Source organism: Gymnoscopelus braueri, assembly GCF_963280865.1.
Source record: "Gymnoscopelus braueri genome assembly, chromosome: 19".
Classification (NCBI taxonomy): Eukaryota; Metazoa; Chordata; class Actinopteri; order Myctophiformes; family Myctophidae; genus Gymnoscopelus; species Gymnoscopelus braueri.
In genome coordinates, this window is record NC_137621.1 from 26,855,580 (window position 1) to 26,877,348 (window position 21,769).

Below are 21,769 nucleotides of genomic sequence, written 5' to 3' on the forward strand. Positions count from 1 at the left end.
GTTTTTTTAATTCCAGAAGTTACGGTTGACCCCATGAAAATTGTCACAGATGCTGTAGTCGAGTTGACAGACAAGAAGGAAGTGTTGGGTTATATGGCAGGCATGCTCATCGGTGATCAAGGTTTGTTTATCATAACTGGTGTCCTAAAGTATCAATTGCACTTCAATATTTAATATGATATTTCTAAGAATCCTAATTGAGAAAAAGGTGCATACACTGCACAAATATGTACTGTAGAGAATGTTTAATCATGGTTTAGGTTTCTTTCTAAAGACAATGGTACAGTAAAGGCTGCTCATGTTCTAGCATGAATACAAACAGAATGTTAAACTTTTTCTTCTCTTCTCGTTGCTTAGATGAAGCTGCAGCTCCATCATTATCAGACCTAAACTTGGTGAGAAGGAAAGGTAAGCATCTAGGTATTATTTTACATATGTCACACACAAATTTCATATTTGCGTGTGAAATTGTATTGTATTGATTGTCATGTTTCTTTATTGACTTTCAGGAGAATTCTTGCCACCCATAGAAAAACGTAAGTATGTTACAATATCGCTGTCCAGCATTAGTGTGCATAGACTTGTTGATTACACTCACTTGTCACACACTGACTGTTACTTCTCCTGACCTTTCATGCATGTCTCAGCACTCTTTTCTGTCATATTATTTTGATCATAAGATGGGCTTGTGTCATGTGTAATGTTTGAGAACAACCTCTAAAATATCATTTGTCAAACTTTATGTAAATGTCAATTGAATGAATTCACATTTGCACTTATTTAATAAACACAAGTTACACAACTATAGATAACTTGCATGATCAGGAATGTGTCATTGATGCTGCATATTTTCTATACAATACGTCTCATGCCAGGGGTTTTCAAAGTGGGTCCTGGGACCCCCAGGGGTGTTCCAGGGGGTCCACAGCCAAATGAGTAGTTAAATTTAGATATAATTCAATTAAATTCACTTGAAATAACAAAAACATAATTAAGACTATTCTAGCAACCACTCTATCACCACTGTGAATCTGTTTCTCTTGTACAATTTTGACATTCAGACAATTTTAATTTAAATCCAAAACATCCCTTATCAATGGATCCCTAGCAGAGAACCATTTCAAATGGTCTACTGAAAGCAAATTTGGGGTCCATGAAATGAAAAAAAGTTGAAAACCCTTGGTCTATGCAACCATATGGATATGGTTTTGGTGACTGTTTTGATCAGATTGAACTTGTTATGGCATTTCAGAACTTTTGACATTATGTTTTCATGGTTTCACTTATTACTGTTCATGTCCATACCACTTGTGAGGTTTCTTTTGATGTTTTGGGCATGAAAAATTACCTTTTATGTGGGTTCTTTGAGGTGCATTCCTTCCTTTCCGAAGTCATTGTCATCCCCTCCTGCATTGTCCAAGCATCTTATGTATGACTGACTGTGATTGAACAATTTAATCATCTCCGTTGTATACTTCTTTTTTTTTTAACTGAATGTATTGTATGTATTGTGTTTTTCTTAATTTTACTTGATTTGTCGTTGCATGGAATCAAACATGTGTTTTTTTACAAGTGTTACAGTAGTATCCATAATGTTTATAAGAACTAAACTGGGGTCTGGGGGTAATGTAATGCATAACTGGGGTCAGTGGGGGAACTGTGGGATATAAGACAGATTTGTCTTTTAATCCAGTGGGGTGGGTGTGTGTGTGTGTGTGTGTGTGTGTGTGTGTGTGTGTGTGTGTGTGTGTGTGTGTGTGTGTGTGTGTGTGTGTGTGTGTGTGTGTGTGTGTGTGTGTGTGTGTGTGTGTGTGTGCAACACATGCTAACACCATCACAAATGTTATGACTGTTCATCCAGTTGCCATTTCACCCAATCCCGAAATTCTTAACCCAACTGCCTTAAACGCTTTTATGACTGCAACTCTGTGACAAATGCTGAAGATGTAAATACCCTGTAAAAGAGATGACTTGGCTTGGTAATGCAGTTGCAGAGATCATAAATGCTGCCAAAGAGGAAGCCGACCTTGATCCAGAGCATGGTGTCATCCCAGACACAAAGGAGGAGGAGGAGGGTGAAGTGCCCATCGAGGCCACTGTGAAAGAGTCAGAAGAAGACGATGGTATTTGAAAAAAAGATTTTTACATGATTTGTTCCTCTGTGATGATTGTCATTAATCAGCTAGATCACTAGAAACAATGCAGGCTCTAAATTTGTCGCTGTCATCACATCATTAGCTAAACGCACCATCGTTGAAGAAACCAAACGTGAACCATTGCTGGACCATTCCAAAATACCTGACAGTGAGGAGAACGGACCACAACAGGAAGAGGAGGACCAGGAGCCGAAAGAGGACAAACCACCACAAGAAGATGAGGGCCAGGAGCATAAAGAGGTGGAGGAGGAGGAGAGAGTGGAGGTTAAAAAAGAGCAGATTGTGGAAGAAGAGGAGAAGGAGAAGGAGGAAGAGGTTAAAGAAGAGGAGGGCGTTGAAGAGGGGGAGGAGGGTGTGGCACAGAAGGTGGAGATAAAAATAGAGGAGTCTGCCACAGCGATGGAGGAGGTGAAAACATTGGAGTTTGTGGCAGAAGACGAGGCAGTAGAGGAGGTGGAAGAGGAAGGGGGGATGAAAAAGGACAAGGCTATCACAGAAGAAGAGCAGGAAGAAGGGGAGAGGGATGAAGATGACCTTTCTAGAAAACATGCTGAAGCCATTGATAGAGATCATACTGATGGAGGAAAACATGCTAATGACGAAGAGGAGGAGGAGGCCAAGCATCTTATTGGAGGTGACAGTGATGAGGAGGAAAAGCACGGTGTTCTTGAGGTCAAAGAGACAGAATCTGATGCCGTCACTGCCATCAAAGAAGATGTCAAGGTCAGAGATGATGATGATCAACAACAACATCTTGATAGTGATGATGAAGTCAAAGATCTAGAAGCTCAAGATGCAGGAATGGAAAAAGATCAGGCTCTGGTGGCAGAGAAGGAAGAAGGAAAAAGAAATAAGAAAGAAAAAGAGAAGATGGAGGAGGCTATGAAGGAAGAAGAGAAGCCAGAGGAGAAAATGGAGAGGTACAAGGAGGATAGCCTCAAAAAGCAGAGCAGAGTCAAGCAACTTGATCTTGAAATCCTGACGACTGAAAAGCTTGACCATGTTGATTTCATCTCTGAAACTGATGAGGATGATCTGTCGACCTTACCTCATGTTTCTGATGAAGATGATGAATACTCTGAAATATTTGACGATGATGACGATAAAAACAACAACAACAATGAGAGCCGCAGAACTGAACCAAGGGGACGGAGGAAGGTTCGGATACCCAATGAGAGGCTCAGGAGAATAGGAACTAGGGCCAGCCTCAAAGAGGAAGATCACCTCATGACCAAAGATGACCAAGACATTCAGCTAGAGAAAGGTATATTATTGACAGTCCATATTCCATGTTTCATAGTTTTTTGTCATATTGAATGTATTTGAATGACGTGTGTTAATAATCTGAGAAAGCATGCATTTTTTGTAATCCATTGTTAACATTGGTTTCTAAGGATCTGTGGCCTGCTTTTCAATTAGCCCTCTGCAGTAGTAGTGCTGCTTATGAAGTGACTTCAGGTATCATTCATATGACACGATATAGCATGCTCAATATATATATATATATTTTACCACTTTTTAACATGTAACAAAAATAATGTGGTGAGTATCCAATGTCATATCATAATTTAATTTGATTAAAACTGACTGAATATAGGCATAATATGCGTATATTCATTTATATACTGTATATTATACAGTATTTGCAATTCAATTGTCTGGTTATTATGATAATCTCGAAATAAATTAAATGGACACAACAGGAAGATTTAGCACTAAATTTAAGATTGACACAATGTGGTCAAGTAGAGACTTGTCTTGCCTTGGCCAATTTTATTTAGAGGTGAAACTCATCCCGTCTTCGGTGAGAAAAGCTGAGAGGAAATAAGATCTCAGCACACATGCATGAAGTGCACTGTGTCACCCTAAATACATTCTATCTTTTTTAGGAGAGCTGTATCTAATTCAGTTATTAATCCACTCCACTCCAGTCTGGCCTTTCCCAGTTTACATGCATTAGGCTTATACTCAACAAGATACTGTAGATAGATACAGTACAGGTTTGTTTTCTCAAGACTACAAAGAATGAGCATTCTGATGATACTGCATCAAGAATGCACATGTTATAATGTGCACACTATATTTCAACAATCCAGTAAAGACTTGCTTTGCTATTGCACTTGACAACATACTTGGGCCATTTGTGCAGAGGGCAGCTGGATGAAGCTGTCGCACTGTGTCGCAGTGCCAGCAGGACTTACATAGTGGCATGGAAACGACTCTGAAGGATTTTGGAATCAACATGTATACATAGTACATACAACTGTACTTTTGAGGCCTTCACAGTGAATGTTTTGGCAGGGGATGGGGTGGTTTTATAACAAATAGATGTTTGCATTAATTTTGTACTTTATAAAAAAGTGTTTTATTTATAAGTATAATATTAATTTATAGTGTATGTGTGGTATGTTTCTTTGTCTGTAATGCTTATGCATTTCATACAGTATGTGGTTATACATGTTATCTATGTACTTACTGTGTGTGCTGTGTATATTGTAGGAATAGTACAAAAACTCAAACTATCTATATGCCATACTGTATAGTTCTCAAAGACGTAGAGGAGAATCAAGTACAACACCAAGAAGTTAAAGATTCCCTTATCAAAGGTAATATTTTACAACTCTCTCCTATTTAACCAATTACGGTACATACAGTATTTCCATAATTTCAAATTGTCATTTATTTGTTTTGGTGAATTCAAATATAGCCAGGGCCGGTTCTAGGGGGGGGCAGGGGTGGGCAGTGCCCACCCAAACGTGCATCCTGCCCACCCAATCAAAATTTGGGTAAAAAAAAAAAAAAAAAAAAAAATATTTTTTTGCCAATTTTTTTTTTTATCATAAAATATTTATGTAACATTTATTTATTTTGATTGGGTGGGCACCATAGACTGTAAGTGGGCACCGTGGGCAGCATTTTAGACCCACCTGAACACGCACCGCTTAGTGTCTCTCCGAAGCGGGGGGTGGGGGGACTGTGACGGGCCGACTGCTCGCAAAACCCACACACAGAAAAATTAAGCAAAACCGTTTGGGGCCCCCGAAAACCCCCCAAATGGTTTTGGGCCCCCCAAAAAAAAATGTTGCCGCCGCGCTGCGCGCGGCGCCGAGGAAGCCGCCCCCCCAGCATTTATTAATGCCCCCCCAGTTAATAATTTCTGTATCCGGCCCTGAATATAGCTGAGGATTTATTTTCTTTATTGTCTATTACAGACATCAAGGCCACAGAAGACAAAAAAGAGAAAAAGGAGGACCAGCTGAAATCTGAGAAAACGGCAGAGAAAAAAGATGAGGAGAAGCCAGAACCCAAAGGTAAGGCTTGGTTATCAAATTAATGCATGACATTACATTCAACTGTGAAAATATCACTGGCATTGGTTATACATGTTTCATATTTCATTAACATCATGAATGTCATGACATGCCTACAGAATGTACAGTTAGTTACTGTTCCATCACTGTTTATAACTTCATGACTATGGCACAGTGCTATTTATATGCATTCATATACTGTACAGTATGTGACCAGTGCTCATGTCAGTAAAGATGTATTGTTACACTGATACGATTGCCTCTAACTGGATTATTGTGCTTACAAACATTAGTACTTTTATCTTATATAAAATATATGTTATGAGTTTTTATATCCCTTTAGAGCATTTTGTAAACAATTTTCTGATTAGACTAAAATAAAGGTCTTGATTACTATTACACCAAAACTTATAATTGGTACTGTAGCTTTCAGACACCTCTGAAAGACGTCAAATATATCAAAGATATATATTTTAGGCACAAAGAATTGCTAATTTGTGATTGTATTTAGAAGAACCAAAGCCATCCAAAGAGGAAAAAGATCCAACAAAGCCTCCTAAAGAGAAACAGGTGAAGGAGCCTTCTGAAAAGGAAAAGGAAGAGAAGATACCAACCAAAGAAGAGAAAGAGCCTCCAAAAGAACCTTCTGTAGAGGACAAAGAGGCAGGGAAACCTCCACACGACGAAGTACCATCAAAGCCATCAAAAGCAGAAAAGGAATCTAAGAAGCCTTCTATTGAAGGAAAGGAACCAACAAAGCCTTTTGATGAAGGTAAAGAGGCAAAGAAACCCCAGAAAGTAGAGAAGGAACCACCTAAAGATAAAGAAGTCAAAAAGCCTCCAAAGGAAGAGAAAGAACCATCCAAGCCTTCTAAAGTAGTAGAAAAAGAACCAGTGACCCCTCCTAAAAAAGGCAAAGAACCATCAAAACCTCAAAAAGAGAAAGAGCCAACAAAGCCCCCAAAAGAAGATACAAAACCAACCAAGCCTCACAAAGCAGAGGAAGAACCTGAAAAGTCTCCAAAACCAGTGAAAGAACCACTTAAAGGGGAAGAAAAAGTCAAAACGTCTCCCAAAGAAGAGAAAGAAACAATAAAGCCTTCTAAAGAGGAAAGAGAACCAACAAAGCCTCCGAAAGAAAAGAAGGAACCATTAAAGCCTCTTAAAGAAGAGAAAGAACTGAAGAAGCCTCTTAAAGAAGAGAAAGAACCAGCAAAACCACCTCAAGAGAAGGAAGAAGTCAAAAAGCCTCCCAAAGAAGAAAATGAACCATTAAAGCCTTCTAAAGAGAAAGAACTAACAACGCCTCCCAAAGAAGAGAAGAAACCATTAAAGCCTCTTAAAGAGGAGAAAAAATCAACAAGACCTCCAAAAGAAGAGAAAGAGGAGGCACCACCTAAAGAGAAGGAGGTCAAAAAGCCTCCTAAAGTTGAAAAAGAACCATTAAAGCCATCTAAAGAGAAAGAACCAACAAAGTCTCTTAAAGAGAAAGTAATGAAGAAGCCTTCCAAAGAAGAGAAGGAACCATTAAAGGCTCTTAAAGAGGAGAAAGAACCAACAAAGCCTCCAAAAGAAGAGAAGGAACCATTAAAGGCTCTTAAAGAGGAGAAAGAACCAACAAAGCCTCCAAAAGAAGAGAAGGAACCATTAAAGGCTCTTAAAGAGGAGAAAGAACCAACAAAGCCTCCAAAAGAAGAGAAAGAACCGGCAAAACCACCTAAAGAGAAGGAAGAAGTCAAAAAGCTTCCTCAAGAAGAAAAAGAACCATTAAAGCCATCTAAAGAGAAAGAACCAGCAAAGTCTCTTAAAGAGAAAGTAATGAAGAAGCCTTCCAAAGAAGAGAAGGAACCATTAAAGCCTCTTAAAGAGGAGGAAGAACCAACAAAACTACCGAAAGACAAGGAAGAAGTCAAAAAGCCTACAAAAGACAAAAAAGAACCACTAAAACCTTCTAAAGAGAAAAAAGAACCAACAAAACATATTCAAGAAGAGAAAGAATTGAAGAAGCCTCCCAAAGAAGAGAAGGAACCATCAAAGCCTCTTAAAGAGGACAAAGAACCAACAAAGCATCTTAAAGAAGAGAAAGAAGTGAAGAAACCTCCCAAAGAAGAGAAGGAACCATCAAAGTCTCTTAAAGAGCAAAAAGAACCAACCAAGCCTCCAAAAGAAGAGAAAGAACCAGCAAAACCACCTAAAGAGAAGGAAGAAGTCAAAAAGCCTCCCAAAAAAGAAACCGAACCATTACAGCCTTCTAAAGAGAAAGAACAAACAAAGCCTTTTAAAGAAGAGAAAGAAGTGAAGAAGCCTCCCAAAGAAGAGAAGGAACCATCAAAGCCTCTTAAAGAGGAGAAAATGCCAACAAAGCCTCTAAAAGAAGAGAAGGAACCAGTAAAATTACCTAAAAAGGAAGAAGGCAAGAGGCCCCATGAAGAAGAAAAGGAACCATCAAAACCTTCTAAAGTGAAAGAACCAACAGAGCTTCTTAAAGAGAAAGAGGTGAGGAAGCCTCTTAAGGAAGAGAAGGAACCATCAAAGCCACCTAAAGAAGAGAAAGAACCAGCAAAGCCCCCAAAAGAAGATAAAGAACCAATAAAGACTTCTAAAGAAGAGAAAGAGGAGAAGAAGCCTCCTAAACATGAGAAGGAAGCACCAAAGCCACTTGAAGAGAATAAAGTAAAAAAGCTTCTCATCAAACCATCAAAACCTCCTAAAAAGGAAAAAGAACCAAAGAGACCCTCTGAGGAGCAAGAATTGAAGAAACCACCCAAAGAAGAGAGGGAACCAACAAAGCCACATAAACCCTCTAAAGAAGAAAGGGAGGCAGAACCATTAGAGAAAGAACTGAAGGAAAAGGCTGACAAGCTGAAGAAGGAAGACACTGTTGACATTAAACAAAAAGGTTTCCTGCTAGAAAAATAACCTACTGAGCTCCCCCAGCAGTGCATCCATATGTTGTGAACTTGTATGTCAGCTCTGTGAAGGGTTTCATTCCAAAATGGTGCCCAAAATATAATGTAAAATTCAAATTTCATTACCCACAATTGACGCTATTTCATAGTTTGAGATAATAGGGAAGCCATAGTTTCCTTAAACACTATGCAGCAATACACTAGAGGTTCTAGCACCGGTACTGTGCGCTGCAGTAGTAGCCACAAGCCTGAACGCTGGGTGCTGTAGATCAGCACACCAGTGCCAATATTTCCTGGTATAGTATGCCGTAGAGTGTATTATTGTGAGTATACCAAAGTTTCACCAATAACATTTACGATTGCTATGTTGCTAGGTAAGTTAAAGGAGAATTCCGGACAAATTAAGTGTTATCTTTGATGTCTCGTTACTCACCTACCGATGTGAAAAGTAGCGTTCTTTTTTTTCATATATTCCCCTGTCGTCATTTTTTAAACACCCTCCGTTGTTATAATGGGAGCCGCTGGGTTAGTGAAGTTCGTCTATTATAACCGACGCAAAGTTGTTTTTTTCACTACTAGTATTCATAGTAGAGTCTCATGATAGTCAAACATGCGTTGAAACTATCTGCGAGGCTGCCGTCAATGGCGAACGATTTAACACTGGTTGCTTGTTTCCAGATTCTGGCAACACGAGTTGCCAGGTTCTGGAAGAAACAAGCAACCAGTGTTAAATCGTTCGCCATTAACGGCAGGCTCGCAGGAATTTTCAGCGCATGTTTGACTATCATGAGACTCTACAATGAATCGTAGTAGAGAAAAAAATAACATTGCATCGGTTATAATAGACGAACTTCACTAACCCAGCGGCTCCCATTATAACAACGGAGGGTGTTTAAAAAATGACGACAGGGGAATATATGAAAAAAAAGAACGCTACTTTTAACATCGGTAGGTGAGTAACGAGACATCAAAGATAACACTTAATTTGTCCGGAATTCTCCTTTAAACAAGGTGGATGTGTTCAGAGAGCTAGTTATATGACTCGATAATGCCTCTCAGCCAATCAAAATGTGAAGTTAGAACTAACTGTGGTACAATGAACCACACACAGCCAGTTCTTTTAGTCAGCAGCATAATTTTTATAATAATTGGTAATTGTTTCCTCTTTAATGGAGGCATTCTCATTTTGGAACAAATCTCTTCATTTTCAAGCAAGTGCCATGTATGCAACTTTTTTCCAATAACCTTGGAAGTGACACATTGACTATACATGCTTGTAATCTATTACAGGATAATACATTATTAAATGCAGGGCAAATGCATTCTAGAGCAATTCTAAATCAAAAGAACCAGAAAGGTTTTTGTAAACAACAAACATTTAATAAAATGATTGAACTATTCTTCACATTTGTGTTGTGTTAGAATGCTCTATAAAGCATCTATTGACTATTAATGCTTCATTAAAAGCTTTAGTTTATACTTGCCCTATTGTAAAGCCTTGCCATAACACACTGATCTCACTGAACAGTTGCATTGCAATGTGGTGATACTGATGTTAATTCAAGTTATACACAAATTGCTATTGTTGCTTGGTTTGATATTGTTTCTTTCATTTTTCTAGAAAAACCCAAAAAGGAGCCCAAAGAGAAGAAACAGGGAGAGAAAGAAGAGGTTAAATCTCAGAAGAAAACACACGTTACAAAGATAGGTACCAATCTTTTTTTCAGTATTGTACAAGATAAAAAATAAATAAAATAAAAACATTAGCCACACGAACACTTTACTGACAATGCTGAATCAATGTGTTTAGCAGAGGAACCCAAAAAGGAGAGAGATCTTAAGAAGATTCCCAAGGAGGAGAAAGAGCCCACAAAGGCTGAAGAGGCTAAAAAGATAGGTAGGACAGTCATTTAGGATTAACAAAAAAGAAACCTTTTGTATTTACCTGTAAAGTCATGCTACACAGTTCGGGTTGGTTGACATTCTGTGCTTTAAGTGATTATGTTTGTGTCATTTGAAGGAGAATGAGAAATGTAAATTTAGTAGTCTTAATATTAGAATATTATATTCTCTTATCCTTAAAAGCTGAGGAGGAACCCAAAAAGAAGATGGTCAAAAAGGATGAAGCAAAGAAGCAAAAACCACTAAAGAAGGCTGACATCGTGGAGAAACCACGTAAAATAAATGAAACAAAATCAATCTATAATTTAATATCTATTTGAAGATTCACTTTTTCTCATTGCACAAAATATATTGTAATTATTATACTGGTAATTTCTAAACGGATTTATAACTAAAATAACTGTTTATTAATTTCCTAATTTCCTTTGTTTCAGACGATGTACCAAAGAAGCCTGACACGGTGGTTAAAGTTGAGGTTGTTTCTGACCTGAAAAAGCCTCATCTTAATGTTACAAAAGCAGGTTAGATAACCCGGGAAATAGTTATCAAATCACAATGCCAGCTGCAGTTTATTTTTTCATCTATTATTTTCAATTAATTGTTATCTTTTTTTCCCACAAGATGATAGTGTTGTGTATTCCTGAGTAAACCTTTAAGTTACATACCTCAGTGTTATTATTATAATGTATTAATTTAACCTTTAGAGATGCAAATAAAAAGGCATATTATAGTGAAATATCACTTAAACAACACACTACTGAGATGTTGACTGTAGGTTTGCCAATTTCATGGAACAATATAACAGTCTTTAAAATGTGTCCATTTTGTTTGTCTTTACAGTGGAAGCCAAAAAGAAACATGTGGAAGAGGTGAAGAAAGAAAAGAAAATTGAGCTTCCCGAGAAAAAAACTATCAAAAAAGCAGGTCAGGGTAACTTACAGATTTAAAGTCCTCTAACATAATGCAAGCAAAGACTTTGGTTCAGTTTCATTTGCAAGGGAATTCATTGATTTAACAATGCTGTATTTTTGTTTTAGAGCCTCTCAAGGAGGTGAAAGCTGTAAAGAAAGAAGCTATTGCTGTCCTGAAAAAGACACATCTTAACATTACAAAAACAGGTAAAAGAAAAAATATACCTTTACAGTAGGGCTGGGCAATTAACCGAAAACATATCAAAACCAATAACTTGGCTTAATCTTGCACATGTATGCACATTTTATATATTTTAAAAATGTCTTATATATCAAAGATCGACATGAAAAAGTTTTAATAATCTACTAAATGAATTTTATTTAATTTTTTTAGAGGAAAAGCCCATAGAGGACAAACCTTACAAACAAGAAAAAGAAGTAAAGAAGTCTTCAAAAGGTAGGAAAGAACCAACAAAGCCGTCTAAAGACGAGAAAGAACCAAAGAAACCTTCCAAGGTTGAAAAAGAAGTGAAGTCTTTTAAAGAAGAGAAAGAAGTGAAGAAAATCCCAAAAGAAGTGAAAGAACCAACACAACCTTCGAAGGAAGTTAAAGAACCAATGGAAACTCCTAAAGAAGAGAAGGAATTAGAGAAGCCTTCCAAGATAGAAAAAGAAGACAAAAAGCCTTCTAAAAAGGAGGAAGTGAAGAAACATCCCAAAGAAGATAAGGAGCCAGGAAAGCCTCCTAAACAGGAGAAAGAAGCCAAAAAGCCTCCAAAAGATGAAAAACAACCAGAAAAGCCTTCAAGGGTTGAAATAGAAGTAAAGAAGACCTCAAAAGAGGTGAAAGAACCAACAAAGCTGTCTAAGGATGAAAAAGAACCAAAGCAATCTCCTAAAGAAGTGAAAGAACCAGAGAAGCCTTCCATGGTTGTAAAAGAAGTAACAAAGCTTTCTAAAGAGAAAGAAGTGAAAAAACCTTCCAAAGAAGAGAAGGAACCTACAAAGCTGTCTAAGGAACCTACAAAGCTGTCTAAGGAACCCCAAGAACCAAAGGAATCTCTTAAAGAAGGGAAAGAACCAGCGAAGCCTTCCACAAAGGTTGACATAGATGCAAAGAAGCCTTCTAAAGAGGAGAAAGAAGTAAAGAAACAATTGAAAGTAGAGAAGGAACCAATGAAGCCTTCTAAGGAAGAGAGAAAACCAAAGGCATCTCCTAAAGAAGAGAAAGAACCAGATAAGACTTCCAAGGTTGTAAAAGAAATGACAAAGCCTTCTAAGGAGAAAGAAGTAAAGAAACCTGTCAAAGAAGAGATGGAACGAACAATGCCATCTGAAGAAAAGAAAGGCAAAACACCTAAAAAAGAAGAGGAAGAACACAAGAAGCCTTCAAAAGAAGTAAAGCCTTCCAAAGAAAATAAACAGCCAACAAAGCCTTCTAAGGAAGATACAGAACCAAAGGAACCTCCTAAGGAAGAGAAAAAGCAAGAGAAACCTTCCAAGGTCGTCAAAGAGGTAACAAAGACTCCTAAAGAGAAAGAGGTGAAGAAACATCCCAAAGAGGAGAAGGAACCAACAGAGACACCTAAGGAAGAGAAAGAAGTTAAGAAGCCTGCAAAAGAAGTGAAAGAACCAAAGAAGTCCTCTAAAGAGGAGAAAGAGCCAACAAAGCCTCCCAAAGCAGTGGAGAAAGAGCTAGAGAAGCCTTCCAAGGTTGAAAAAGAAGTGAAAAAGGAAGATGAACCTCTGAAGAGGAAAGAACCATCACCGCCTCCTAAAGAGAAAGAAGTGAAAGAACCAAAAACTGAACCACTGAAGAAGAAAGACACCAAGACAGGTATTCTGGCATCGATTTGGCATTCCATTTGAATTGTTTACTGCTGTTTTAATGCCACTTTCTTTAAGTGATTGTGTTTGTGTCATTAGACTGAGACATTTTAACTAAAGTCATAATATTATATTTGTTATATTAACATTATATCCTCTTATCCTTAAAAGCTGAGGAGGAACCCAAAAAGATGGTCAAAAAGGATGAAGCAAAGCAAAAACCACTAAAGAAGGCTGAAATCTTGAAGAAACCAGGTAAAATGAAATGAAACAAAATCAATCTATAATTGAATATTTATTTAAAGATTAACTTTATTTCATTGCACAAAATATATTGGAATTATTATACTGGTAATTTCGAAACAGATGACCAAAAACATAAAATCCACTTGTTATAACTAAAAGAACTGTTAAATAATTTCCTACTTTCCTTTGCTTCAGACGATGTACCAAAGAAGCCTGACACGGTGGTTAAAGTTGAGGTTGTTTCTGTCCTGAAAAGGCCTCATCGTAATGTTACAAAAGAAGGTTAGATGACCCGGGAAATAGTTGTTATCAAATCACAATGCCATTTGCAGTTTATTTATTCATATTCATATTTATTCATCTATCATTTTAAATTAATTATTCCCCCCCCCCCACACGGTTGGAAAAGAGATGCAAATAAAAAGGCATATTATAGTGAAATATCACTTAAACAATAAACAACTCAGATGGTAACCATTGCCATTTGGAAAATGTCATGGAAGTCTTTAAAATGTGTCCATTCTGTTTGTCTTTACAGTGGAAGCCAAAAAGAAACATGTGGGAGAGGTGAAGAAAGAAAAGAAAATTGAGCTTCCTGAGAAAAAAACAACCATCAAAAAAGCAGGTCAGGGTAACTTGAAATGTAAAGACCTCTGACATACTGCAAGCAAAGACATTGTTTTAGTTTCATTGGCAAGGGATGTTTCTTTTTTCTAACAAAACAGCAGGAAGTCATTGATTTAACAATGCTGTATTTTTGTTTTAGAGCCTCTCAAGGAGGTGAAAGCTGAAAAGAAAGAAGCTGTTACAGTTCTGAAAAAGACGCATCTTAACGTTACAAAAACAGGTAAAAGGAAAAAATATATATTTACCGTAGGGCTGGGCAATTAACTGAAAATATATCGAAACCAACATCTAGAACTGACTTAATCTTGCTCATGTAGGTTAATCAAATAATTGAGAAGCAATTCATAATTATTTTACATTACTTGTATATCAACGATCGACATGAAAAGGGATTTTGATGATTGACAAAATTGATTAATCAGATTAACCACTTAACCCTGTTTTATACTTTGTTGTACAATGGTGGCATACAAAAATAGTGATAATTGCCGATCTACAAGCTCATAACTTCTGTTACTTTGCTTTCGGCCTGGCGGAGACAATAATTTGACAATGCCATATATACATTATTTACATTTTAAATGCTACAAAGTAATAGATACCAATAGCTTTTACTCTAGTTTGTCTTGTAAAAAAAAAAAAAAGAAAGAAAAAGGATTCTACCATGTCATTTAATATTCCAGATGATTATATGTGTTGAGCATTTTTGTTTCTCACCAGAAACGGCAGAGGCTCCAAAGGTACCTAAGGAGAAAGCTAAACCAGAACCTGCAAAAAAAGGTAATTCCTTGTCTGAATAAGCCTGGATATAACATTAATGTTATACACCAGGACCTGTAAGGTATAGTCACAGTATAAATAGTATTCGATACTAAAGGTTGTATAGTGGCAAGAAAATGATTTCATGCTGGTTTTTCAGCGGTAGCAGCTCCCAAGGAGGCCAAAGAACCCAAGGAGAAAGCTAAACCTGAGCCTGAAAAGAAAGGTACAATACTACCAGTACAGTAAACATGATATTTTATTAGACACAAGGTAATAGTATACAAATATGTCTTGTTGTTCCAAAATGTAATACTAATATAGAAAGGACTGAAAGGTATTGGTTAGCATATTACAATGAATGGTGCTGAAAGAGGTACAACTCTTCACATGTAAGACCCAACGACACCTGCTGGATGTCTTATTAGTGAAGTGACGTACCTCAGATTAGATGTACTTTACCATTGTTTTTCGACAGACACTGATAAACTGAAGGAAAAGACCAAACCAACTCCAAAGAAAGGTATGCTTATTTCAAACACGTTTCCTGAATATCTTTTCAACTATTGCTGTAATGTGTTGCTTATATATTCTCTATTATTTCCCCTTTAGAACCTGAAGTTTCAAAAGAAAAGGCAAAACCTGCACCTGTTAAGAAAGGTAGTACAGCCATTATGATTGTGATATAATAAAAAAAGAAAGATGATGTGTTGCATATGACAATTATTATTATACAGTTATTTTTGTCAAAAGTTCTATTTTGGTTACCAATTTCCACCAATAACACAAAAAAAGTAGCTTTTTGGGTTAGGGTAATAAATGTAATAAGCCTTGTAGTTGAATATTTTACTTGAAGAAAAGGGGTCTAATGGCAGAATACCTTTCCTTCTTCTCATTTCTTGACACAGAAGTTTCAAAGGAGAAAGCAAAACCAGCCCCTGCTAAGAAAGGTATTATATTAAAAAAACACCATGCATGTTTTCTCCAAAAAGAAAAACAGATAACTGTAGTTTATAATATTATGGCAATGACATTGCCCTTAGGTAGTTAGGTTACCTAAGGGCAATGTCATTGCCATAATATCATACGGTTAGGTTAACCCTCAATTATCAACAACTGTCTCTGTTCTGGCTGTGTGCCTGACTGCTTGTGTTCAGTATCTAAAATCAGATTTCAAAATTACCCTTAATTTCTAATGTACTGGTGAAGGTTGTATCAAGTAAAAGTTTTGTAAAATCATGACTTATTTAGAAATATTTACTCTGGTTTTAGCACTTGATTAGGTGACATGACATCTCCTTCCATTGATACGTCGATAACATCCAGCTGTACGTCTCAGTCAGCCCAAGTGATCTTGGGCTGACTGAGATAGTACTTGGGACAGTACTTTTTCATTCAGACAAAACAGAAGTCATTGGTCTTGAACCTATTTCCAGCCAAATTCGAATGGTGACCCAGTCAAACGGGTGACTAGTTGGGACAGATTGACCACAGATTGACCATTCGTCAAGACGTTTGATGCAATGGGACCCCCTGTCACGTCGTATGTTCATGAGGCCGTTAAGCAAGCAAGTGGCTGTGTCCAGAAGTGTGCATCGCTCGACATGGCCTTACAGGCCTCACGGGCCTCATGGGGTTCAAGTCCGCTTCTGAAGGCGCAGCTGACTTGTTTTAAGTATTCTTAGCAGACTCGACAACCTATTATGACTTGGGAATGAGAACAGCAATATCATTGTAAAATGACGCAACAGGGGATTCCGTTGTCTCAGACGGGTGACGCATGGTCAAATGTTGCCCCAACTCATCAATTACAACGTAAGAGTGAGAATGTGCAGAATAAACACCTTCATGACTCCACAACTTTGGAAGGACATGCCTGTGTTGTCTCTTAAAACAATTTTTTATCATAAAGCTTTTTCATAACTTGGCATGTTTGGTTAATTTGATAATTAATTTATTCTTGCTGCATTGTATTTTATCGCCTATCTGTTTTTTTGTTTGTTTTTCAATCATTTGTTGCATTGTTATAACTGAAGCCCTGTTTATTTTATTTTATTTATTGTATTTTATGTTAGCTGACCAATTTTCTTCCCATATTGTGCAGCAAAAGTGCTTTACAAATAAAGGTTATTATTATCAATGTGTATTAAACAGAGGCCGTTGTTGTCAAAGAAAAGACCCAACCAGTCACCTTGAAAAAAAGTAAGACAGTGTAAATGATCTTTATTATCTAACATGATAAATATACAGCCCATTATGACAATCAAAAAGTAAAATGATTCATTCAAAGAGCATCAATAAGAGCAATAGTGAAATAATACATGACTAAAACATTATGTGCACACTGCACAGTAAATATAGCTCAGTATGCTGTATACTACATACATGTTTTTGTTTTGTTTATTAGGATCCCCATTAGCTTTTGCCATGACAAAAGCTAGTCTTCCTGGGATCCGACACAGACAAACATTTTAACAGAGACATTCCTTACATCAACTTTACAATCACTATAATCTAAATAAAAAAAGAAAATAAAAAACAAAAAGTACAATCAAGTAGTACATTTAAAATAAAACAAAATCACTTATTACACATTAAACTTTGTGCATCTGGGGATTAGTACAGGCATGTTTTCATCAGATGTTCTTTTAACTTTTTCTTAAAGGTGAATTTTGTGTTTGTATTAATTATGTACTTAGGCAATGAGTTCCATCCTATTACAGCTCTATAGATAGTAGAAGCTTTGAGAAGATCTGTTCTTGGTTTAAGTGTTACCATATCACCTGAACTGGCTTGTCTAGTCATATGGGTATGTTCATCTCTTCTGTATCCTACCTGGTCAAAGAAATACTGGGGTTTTTGGTCAGTTAAAGCATTTCTGAAAAAGGTGAGAGTGCGTGAATGTCTATCTATTCTCAACACATGTGGTACTACATACCTTTGATTTTAGATTTTATTTACGTTCATAGAACAAGAGGGGACTCACAAAAATGCCACTCTGGTGAAAGAGAAGATCAAAGAAGTGCCTGTGAAGAAGGGTATTCATTTTCATTTTTATATCCACAATTATGCAGTTTAACTTGATTTACTTAATTTATGCAAAGTATAAATTAATTGCTATGCTACTGTTGAAAGGTTCTTCAACTACATTTTGCATGCCTTTTTGTTACATAGCAACTAGTCCTTTGAACAAAAGATTTTTTTTTCTCCCAATTAAATATTTAATTCTCAATTGAATATGTTGTTGTTTTAGGAACTGTGGCTCCAAAAGAGAAAGCAGTCCCTGTGAAGAAAGGTAGAACTTGACTTTGTATTCATATTTCAAGGACCAAAAATGTGCATATATATGTTCATAGTTTAAACCTTGAGCAGAAGTAATCATAATGTAATGTTTGCTCTAGAACCTGAAGTCACAAAAGAGAAGCTCAAACCAACTCCAGCAAAAAAAGGTAATTAATCTATTCAGGCCCAATAATTCACTGTACCAGGTTATGATTTATGTGTGCAATAATAAAACTGAAATGTAATTATCTAGTGGTACCAGTGGTGAAGACAAAGCCAACCCCAGTGATAAAAGGTAAGGGCAACTGTATCCAGTAACTTTAAGTCCTTGTTTTGCTTATCATCAAGTGATAATTAATACCATGACAAGTGATAATTGATACCTTGATGAGTGATCGTTTTATCTCTTTTCACAGAGGCTGAAGTCTCACCGAAAAATGCTAGTCTAACAAAGGAGAGGGTCAAAGTTGGACCACTGAAAAAAGGTATAGCCCTTATGATAGTGACAGTGTTTGTATTCACACCAATGTACTTTTAATATGTGGGGTGGTATTCCAGTTATGATTTCGCTCATGTAAGTGTTATATACAATTGCAGGGGCTTTATCACAGCTATCATTGCAGGGATATTCCAATATTGGTCAAATGTTATTCAAGGGATAATGTATGGGTCGGTGGTCATTATTGAAAATGAAATCCCGAAAGGGTGATTATCCTCCGACACGGAGCGGAGGTGGATAATCACCCTGAAGGGATTTAAATACTGATAATTTTTTTTTGATATAGCGTTGCTTGTTTTTATAATATTCCTCCAACACAGTGGGGTTTACCACCCCCTGAGTATGACGTAACAGCCATTCATTTCTTTCATGTACTGTATAGACCTTGGCAGTCACATGATAATTCTGAAACCCTTGTGGTTCTGGAAGACTTTTGGCAAGTCGCTCTAGATATTTATTTCAAGGTAGCTGGGTTTATATATTTTCATGTAGTCAACTCGTCTCCAAGTGTGCTGAAATGTGACAGGAGCAGAGAGCAGTGTTATTCAATGAAATTTGAGAAAAATATTTTTTTTTAAATGGGTACAAGACCTTATGGCGCAAAACGCAGAAGAACGTCAATTTCCATCATACATTTCAAGCCTGCTCTCCAGCGTAGGCTTCGTTTCGTTCAAACATTTACTTTTAACGGTCTGTCAAAAATGACAAACCTACAGGGTACGGTTTGGCCATAATTGCTGATAGTATGATTTTAAATAGGCGGCTAGCTACTGTAATATGATGAATATCACAATTACTGCCAAGGTCTGTAATACATTGATATTTTTGTGGATTGAGCTATGAAGATAAACAGTTCCTAACTAATAACTTATCTGGTATTAGAGTAATTATCTTGAATAGTGTGTGCATCATGTAAACACTTACAATGAGTATGGCATCATTCCTAATACATATATGCTGTTGAATTTAATTTATGTTGTACTTTTGTACCTCAAATGAATTCTTGTTTGTTATTTACACAAAAATCTTTCAATTGTTTGATCTTATTTATTTATAGTTATTTACACTGTGATTATTTCTGTTTCAGTGCCTGTTTCTCCAAAAGAGAAGGCCAAACCGCCACCTGCCATAAAAGGTCAATACTAAAACATAAACCTGTTAATACATACTGTACATTCTGCCATCGTTGTCAGAAAGCCTTTCATATTAACAAAACATTACGGGTTTTTTTGCAGCAAATGAACTGACCACTAGTTGTTTTCATGTCTTTAGAGCCTGAGGTTCCTAAGGAGAAGGTCAAACCAGTGACTCCTGCAAAAGGTTTGTTTCAACATTCTGCAAGATGTTATTGATTCCTACATTTTATCTCTCTTTTATTGTTAAGCAAGCTTTTTTTTCAATCCTTCTCTACATGAGTTACAATCGTTAATATAATATTCTTCTAGCACCTGTGGTTTCCAAGGAAAAGCCTAAAGCAGCTGCTGAAAAGCAGAAAGGTATATGAAACGTGTGATATTTATAACGCTAATTTATTAAATTGTACTAATGTGATGACTGTCAACATGCCCGATGTAGTTAGTAACCTGTTTCCTAACAATGCAATGCTTATGCAAATCCAACTGCAAAGTTAGTTTACTACACAAAACCTACACATTAAATGTAAAGATTGAATATAACTGTGATGCTTAAAATGATTGTGAAAAACTTCCATTGTTTTCAAACTTCCTTCAAAAAGTCTATATTGTAAAATGTTGAACTTTTGAATTAATGCCTTTCATGTTAACTGAATTTAATTACCTTTACTGTTGCATCAAATGAGCTCAGCATTTGTTGATGTTATTATTTTAGAGCCTGAGGTTCCTAAGGAGAAGCCCAAATCTGTGACTCCAGCAAAAGGTTTGTTTCTGGAGGATGTTGCTTATTCTATTTTTGTTTGTTTTTATTTTATTGTTAATCAGGTGTTTTTTTCCTCTAATATGTGACATAATTACTTCACTGTATGCATACACGTTTACACAATCATTCATATACTATTCTAGCACCTGTGGTTTCCAAGGAAAAGCCTAAAGCAGCTGTTGAAAAGAAGAAAGGTATATGGCACTAATAAATATATATATATATATATATATATATATATATATATATATATATATCCCACAATATTTGTATATTCATAGTTTCAAACTTGAGCAGAGGTAAACATAATTTCATGTTTGCTCTAGAACCTGAAGTCACAAAAGGGAAGCTCAAGGCAACTCCAGCAAAGAAAGGTAATTAATCAATTCAGCTTCAAGAATTCACTGTACCAGGCTATGATTTATCATAATAATAACAATAAACCTGAAATTCAATTATCTAGTGGCACCAGTGGCGAAGACAAAACCAACCCCAGTGATTAAAGGTACAGGCAACTTTATCCAGTAACTTTTAAGTAATTTGTTTTGCTGAAACATCAAGTGCACAAGAGATAATTTTGTCTGTTTTTGCAGAGGTTGAAGTCCCACCGAAAAATGCTAGTCTAACAAAGGAGAGGGTCAAAGTTGTGCCACTGAAAAAAGGTATGTGTAGCTATTGTGTAATAGTGACACCAAATTCACAGTGTTTACATGCACACCAATGTAGTAGTATTCCAGTTATGATTTCTCTCATGTAAGCATGATATACTGTACCATTTATAGTAAACCAGATTAGACTTATTATTGCAGCAAATGAACTGAGCATTTGTTGATTTTATGTCTTTAGAGCCTGTGGTTCCTAAGGACAAGGTCAAACCAGTGACCCCAGCAAAAGGTTTGTTTCAGCAGGATGTTGATTCTTACAAATGTTTTAATTTTTTCTTGTTAATCAGGTGTATCTGACATCATTACTTAACTGTATGCAATCCGGTTTACACACTCATTAATTTAATATTCTAGCACCTGTGGTTTCCAAGGAAAAGCCTAAAGCAGCTGTTGAAAAGAAAGGTAAAGTATATGACACGTGTGATATTTAGTGCTAATTTGTAAAATTGGACAAATGCTCTATGCAGTAATGACAAACTGTCAACATTACTGAGAAGACATGCCTGATGTAGTAATTAGCTTGTTTCCTAACAATTAGCTAGTTATGATATGCTAAAAGCCTAAATCCTACATATATTATGTATATATGTCATGTATGTCATGTATATTGCATATATGCTACACTGTGTTGGCAACAAAACCCTTGGCTCAAAAATATTTTTTTGCAGGTTTCAGTTATTTACTTTACGTATTTATTTTCTTAATATAATTGAACAAAACCTGCACATTGAATGCAAGGAGTGATGTCTTATGCTTGATGCATTATTGTGGAAAAACTT

At 36.5% G+C, this 21,769-nt stretch overlaps 1 protein-coding gene across 1 annotated transcript in view; it reads left to right on the forward strand.

The window, feature by feature from the left end:
* Positions 1 to 21,769, forward strand: part of LOC308074529 (uncharacterized protein) — a 40,983-nt gene that overhangs the window by 6,660 nt on the left and 12,554 nt on the right. The window contains exons 9-48 of the mRNA XM_080414003.1: positions 17 to 121; positions 358 to 408; positions 510 to 536; positions 1,989 to 2,123; positions 2,239 to 3,420; positions 4,700 to 4,762; positions 5,369 to 5,467; positions 5,979 to 8,366; positions 9,998 to 10,084; positions 10,187 to 10,273; positions 10,462 to 10,551; positions 10,713 to 10,799; positions 11,119 to 11,202; positions 11,316 to 11,396; positions 11,584 to 13,026; positions 13,188 to 13,271; positions 13,458 to 13,544; positions 13,801 to 13,887; positions 14,029 to 14,109; positions 14,610 to 14,669; positions 14,809 to 14,874; positions 15,127 to 15,171; positions 15,261 to 15,308; positions 15,557 to 15,598; positions 16,803 to 16,850; positions 17,618 to 17,686; positions 17,902 to 17,943; positions 18,050 to 18,097; positions 18,184 to 18,225; positions 18,347 to 18,415; positions 19,517 to 19,564; positions 19,702 to 19,749; positions 19,875 to 19,925; positions 20,278 to 20,325; positions 20,469 to 20,519; positions 20,652 to 20,699; positions 20,789 to 20,830; positions 20,919 to 20,987; positions 21,172 to 21,219; positions 21,345 to 21,392. Of these exons, the coding sequence (XP_080270129.1) occupies positions 17 to 121; positions 358 to 408; positions 510 to 536; positions 1,989 to 2,123; positions 2,239 to 3,420; positions 4,700 to 4,762; positions 5,369 to 5,467; positions 5,979 to 8,366; positions 9,998 to 10,084; positions 10,187 to 10,273; positions 10,462 to 10,551; positions 10,713 to 10,799; positions 11,119 to 11,202; positions 11,316 to 11,396; positions 11,584 to 13,026; positions 13,188 to 13,271; positions 13,458 to 13,544; positions 13,801 to 13,887; positions 14,029 to 14,109; positions 14,610 to 14,669; positions 14,809 to 14,874; positions 15,127 to 15,171; positions 15,261 to 15,308; positions 15,557 to 15,598; positions 16,803 to 16,850; positions 17,618 to 17,686; positions 17,902 to 17,943; positions 18,050 to 18,097; positions 18,184 to 18,225; positions 18,347 to 18,415; positions 19,517 to 19,564; positions 19,702 to 19,749; positions 19,875 to 19,925; positions 20,278 to 20,325; positions 20,469 to 20,519; positions 20,652 to 20,699; positions 20,789 to 20,830; positions 20,919 to 20,987; positions 21,172 to 21,219; positions 21,345 to 21,392 (7,428 nt within the window). The remainder of the gene's footprint in view (positions 1 to 16; positions 122 to 357; positions 409 to 509; positions 537 to 1,988; positions 2,124 to 2,238; positions 3,421 to 4,699; positions 4,763 to 5,368; positions 5,468 to 5,978; positions 8,367 to 9,997; positions 10,085 to 10,186; positions 10,274 to 10,461; positions 10,552 to 10,712; positions 10,800 to 11,118; positions 11,203 to 11,315; positions 11,397 to 11,583; positions 13,027 to 13,187; positions 13,272 to 13,457; positions 13,545 to 13,800; positions 13,888 to 14,028; positions 14,110 to 14,609; positions 14,670 to 14,808; positions 14,875 to 15,126; positions 15,172 to 15,260; positions 15,309 to 15,556; positions 15,599 to 16,802; positions 16,851 to 17,617; positions 17,687 to 17,901; positions 17,944 to 18,049; positions 18,098 to 18,183; positions 18,226 to 18,346; positions 18,416 to 19,516; positions 19,565 to 19,701; positions 19,750 to 19,874; positions 19,926 to 20,277; positions 20,326 to 20,468; positions 20,520 to 20,651; positions 20,700 to 20,788; positions 20,831 to 20,918; positions 20,988 to 21,171; positions 21,220 to 21,344; positions 21,393 to 21,769) is intronic.